At 39.5% G+C, this 5,000-nt stretch overlaps 2 protein-coding genes across 2 annotated transcripts in view; one reads left to right on the forward strand and one right to left on the reverse strand.

Annotated features, from left to right (window-relative positions):
* The window catches only part of capn7 (calpain 7), a 32,726-nt gene extending 29,751 nt beyond the window's left edge, over positions 1–2,975 (forward strand). Inside the window, exon 21 of the mRNA XM_079694813.1 lies at positions 1–2,975. This exon is cut by the window's left edge and continues 112 nt beyond it. Coding sequence (XP_079550939.1) covers positions 1–33 — 33 coding nt within the window. The 3' untranslated portion in view covers positions 34–2,975.
* Positions 2,976–3,952: 977 nt separating this feature from the next.
* The window catches only part of LOC307012833 (SH3 domain-binding protein 5-like), a 6,804-nt gene continuing 5,756 nt past the window's right edge, over positions 3,953–5,000 (reverse strand). Inside the window, exon 4 of the mRNA XM_079640029.1 lies at positions 3,953–5,000. This exon is cut by the window's right edge and continues 167 nt beyond it. Coding sequence (XP_079496155.1) covers positions 4,917–5,000 — 84 coding nt within the window. The 3' untranslated portion in view covers positions 3,953–4,916.

Raw genomic sequence — 5,000 nt, forward strand, 5'->3', positions numbered from 1 at the left:
ACCACGGCCCTCAAGGTCTCACAGCTCCAGTGAACAAGAAGAGGAGGAGGCTTAGAGGATTATGGGATGTAAAGACGTGAATGTTTCACAGCCTTCCTCAAACTCCTTCACCAAGGACAGATATGGTGAAGTATTGAGTTATCAGTGAGGAATCATCGAGAGGAACTTCAGTACGGATGAAACCCAACAACAGTCCACATGTTCACCTTTTTGCCATAATAGGAGCAAAGCAATCTGGGGACTTCATATGATAACAGAGATTATACACCGGTTAAAGGGTTAAAGGGTTATCCAGCTGCAAAAAATGTTAATATGGCGGCCAGTAAGCAATTACATCTTTTCTGTCTCTGTGTTGCTGCATTGAGCCTCTTAACAATCCAGGAGCGTATCCTTAGTAGCTTCTCCAGGTGGGCATTTCCCCCAAATGTGCAGCTTATAGAGTCCTATGGTGAACCGGGAAATGTTGAGTACCCCAAAGTGTTGTGATAGAAATGTATGGTAGGTGTCCCCAGGACATAGACACTGCCGGATGCTAACCTGCAGAGGTCCGCCAATTGGCTCAATTAGCATCAATTAGCACAAATTAGCATCAATTAGCATCAAGTAGATCAATTAGCATCAATTAGCACCAATTAGCATCAAGTAGATCAATTAGCATCAATTAGCATCAAGTAGATCAATTAGCATCAATTAGCACCAATTAGCATCAATTAGCACAATTAGCATCAATTAGCATCAAGTAGATCAATTAGCATCAATTAGCACAAATTAGCATCAAGTAGATCAATTAGCATCAATTAGCTAAATTAGCATCAAGTAGATCAATTAGCATCAATTAGCTCGGTTATTATCAAGTAGATCAATTAGCATCAATTAGATCAATTAGCATAAATTAGCTCAATTAGCATCAAGTAGATCAATTAGCATCAATTAGCTCAATTTGCATAAATTATATCAATTAGCATAAATTAGCTCAATTTGCATCACGTAGATCAATTAGCATCAAGTAGATCAATTAGCATCAATTAGCATCAATTAGCATATGTGGACAATCGTTTCAGAATTGCTTGGCCGATTTGGACGATGTTGGAGTCTTTTTTGAGGTTATTGAGGATGTTGAATCCAATTTTGAAATCTTCAGGGTCCAAAATACAGTTTTTACCAGAGTGGCCATATTTGTACTCTGTGGGCTTATCTTGTGCATTCTTTATTGATTTTAAAGTGTTTAGCGGACTCCAAACTGCCACTTATGATCCTAAAAATGTCAGAAATGGATTCAACATCCTCAAAAACCACTCCAAAACTGTCCAAATCAGCCATTTGTTTGCTATTGCCTGCACATGCTAATTAATGCAACATCCAGCGGTTTCTATGTGCTGGGGACCCTACTCTACATTTCTATCATAAAAACGTTGGGGTACTCCACATGTCAGGGTTCACTATAGGACTCTAGGAGCTGTCAACTGGACTGATATACTGGCAGCCAGGATAACAACGCTATTTTGCAGTGTGGGGAGCTCGAAAATGAAGTCTTCTTTTTCATTATTGCTTTACCCGATCACACTTCGTGATTTTGGGTTAGATATTCTGCAGTCTCAGCCAAAAAAAGGGACAGCTGTTTAGAGTTTTATGACGACGAACGGACTGACGGTTTCCTTTAATGTTTCCTTGATTCTCAGGAGCAGCAGCACTGTAACATGTTGTGTGTTACACCTGGACGTGTGTGTGTGGAAGCATTTGTTTGAGTGTCGATATCAACCTTCTACAAGTGTACAAGTTCACATCCTTTGTTTACCTGTTTATTTACAGCACGTTGTTCAACCAGGTCTCACTGTGGGTTTGTCAAACGCAACATAAGGAAGTGAATAAGTCACTTTGTTCCCTCAATGCAAAGCTCACCTTGTGACTTCTACCTTATTTTATATCCGTAGAACATTGGACTCGTAATCAGCACTCTTTCGTGTACAGAATTACACAATATATATATACTCCTCGACTACAGCCGAGTGAAATCTGAGGCGGCATGGTTCGGCTGTATGCGGTTTATTGTTAATATAAGTTAAGAGGCATCGTGTGGAAGCAGCCGTTGTTCAAATCTACATTTTCTACACTTTCATTTGCAAAGTGTCTGCAGGCTGCACAGCTTTGTGATTCCTTTGAGGGCTTGTTGGTGCATGTCGTCACACAAAGTGGTTCTGTGTTCACGGGCTGAACCAAGTGAATGTAAACAGTCCGCAAGCAATATTTCATCATAGTGAAATGTTAGTTAACAGTGGTGTACAACTCTCAGAAGCAGCACGTTATCACATTTCTAATCGTGGAACTAGGTGTGTTGGTGAACCGGATGTTTATTTGGCATGTTTGCTCATTTAATGACTCGAAAAAAATATATTAAATAATACTTTAACTCGCTGTTGTACGGAAGAGGATTAGCGCCAAATGTGAAGTTTTTTTCACTTCCTGTACTTCTGATTTAAGTTTTATTATTTGACTTTTTGATGATTTGAAACTGAGTCTGGACAAATCACAGAAACATGTTCAAAATATAATCCACCATTTTTTTTTATTTCACTATGTTAACCATCGCTTTGGCTTTTGCTTTTAAAAACCATGTATAAGATGTATTGCAGATGTTGTATGTGTTACACTCTACCTGGTACACAGTAATGCGTCACTGGGGAGCATGGTGACCATTTTCATTCATAATTACTGTTAACATGAATTAATAGTAAGACTGTTTGTTGAACTTCTGCTGAAAATGAGTGAAATATAGCTTTAAATTAACCTTTCCAAGTATTTCTGTCTGATGTCCACTTATCATTCATGCCATTTCTCTCTGCTTCCATATTAGTGTAAATGCAGGACAATCTGGCAGCCGCCTGTTTGAATGTTTGAATGATGACGTAATGTTTGCAGAACTTGCACTAAATGTGGGGCTGACGTGTTCAAACTCTGAATACAGAAATGATATCTGATTTGTTTTCTGAGTTATTGTTTACGTGGGGATGGGAGGGGCTTTTATTTTGATAGCTACCAACACTCATTGACCCTTAAATATGGCTTTTTTCTGATATTTTAAAGCAGAACACACATACTTTGTAGTGTTCTCTGACTTTTTTGTTATATTTTCCACACCCTTTACATGGACATCTCACATTTTTAGACATACTATATAGCCAATGTCATTTTTTCTCCACATACTAAGCTACGGCCTTATTGGGATATTTGGAGGCCCTAAAGGGACATGACAAAATAAGTCTGAGTTAGCATGAGTTACGAAAAACTTACCGGTACCCAGAGGAGGAAGTGGATCACGCAGGAGAACACCATTTCATTCCAGACTGTTGTGTTTATGTGTGGAAAGACAGTACATAAATTATTTGAGATATATTTAGAACTCAGACTTCATTTTGAGGACATTTCGGCCAGCGTGTAGAGCTATTACGCGCAAAACAGGAGAGTGTATGAACCAGTCTGCCTTGATCTATGAATTCATGTCGGTATCTGCTGCTTATAGAAGGAAAACCTAATTCAGCGGGTCGTGTAACACGGCAGCCTCTGAGCTGTGCCTTCATTAGAACAGATAAAGAGCGACCGCAGGCTGCCACGTTTTAACCACACACACACCTCTACACCCACGCATACAAACACACACACCTCTACGTCCGGTCACCAGTGCGCATGGTGTGTGTGTGTGTGTGTGTGTGTGTGTGTGTGTGTGTGTGTGATTACCATTTAAAAAAATATATGTTTATTACATACTTTTTCTGTCATACTAAACTATGACAGTCTCTTGCGTCAGCCCATTGTGTCCTTGGGCAAGAGACTCTACCCGCATTTGCTCCTGTGGGTAACGTCCACAGTAATGACCTTTACATGTCTAATATGTGTAATGTGTATTTGTAAAGCGCTTTGAGCACCTGTAAAAGCGCTCTAAATAAAAAATGCAATCCATTATTATTATTTTAATTTTATTGGGACTCCAGTACAGAGCCCTGAGGGACGCACCGTGATGAGAAGAGGCTGAAAAAAACTTCTCAGTGTCTAAAGGAACAACTCTTCAATGCTTCATAAAAGCAGCTCTTATAAATATATACAAATGGAGAGTAGGAGAGGAAATGAAAAGGGCGATTCAACAATTTTCAACCATGGCCTTGTATTCATGATTGTTTTTTGCCAAAATAATGACCTTAGTGCTGCCGATTGACAAATTAACCAGCGCAAACAAACCATTTAAACACCTAAACTGTTAATTATATCAAACTACTCATGGTGGCATAACGTGGGTAAGCAAAGTGAATACTACCAGACTCCTTTAAGAAGCTTTTATGAAAAGTCCATTTATAGTGCCTCAACCTGAACACTTACAGTAGATACATAACTTTAGAAAACACAACATACCTTTACTACAGGAGCGTTAAGCAGTTTAAGACACACGTTATTTATTGAACATCTCCACATGTGACTTTATTTCCTTTAACATCACCTCTGCATGGTTTACAGTGTTCTAAGTGCCATTCAACAGGAACACATTCTCGATTTCCATTAACAGCTAAACCAATTATTTAATAGATAAAGCACTTTTTAAAACGATCCCCAAGTGAAAAGGTCAGGCTGCTAAAGTACATTTCCTTCTCGTGACGGAAGCTTTGATCTTTTTAACAAATAACAATAAAATAACATGAATAAAGACGAACCATCGTTCAGTTCCTTCACCAACGCACTGTCAACAGTCTCAGAGTCCAAATGTGCCTCGTCCGTCGTGAAGGAAATGGGAGGGAAATCTCCGCCGTGATGTGCAGGAAACTTTATTTACACCTTACATGACATTCAGCGTCTCTCTTTCACTGCAGTCTCTGGATCAGTTCTTTAGAGTTGGGCTCAAATATCCATCCAAGGAACTTCCTGTCGGCTCCTCACAGTCCTTTCACGGTGACCTCAGTCTGATCGGCTTTCTTGGAAGACTTGTCTGAGTTTCTGGCGTTTTCGGAGCGTGGGCG

Source organism: Notothenia rossii (assembly GCF_949606895.1).
Source record: "Notothenia rossii genome assembly, chromosome: 7".
Classification (NCBI taxonomy): Eukaryota; Metazoa; Chordata; class Actinopteri; order Perciformes; family Nototheniidae; genus Notothenia; species Notothenia rossii.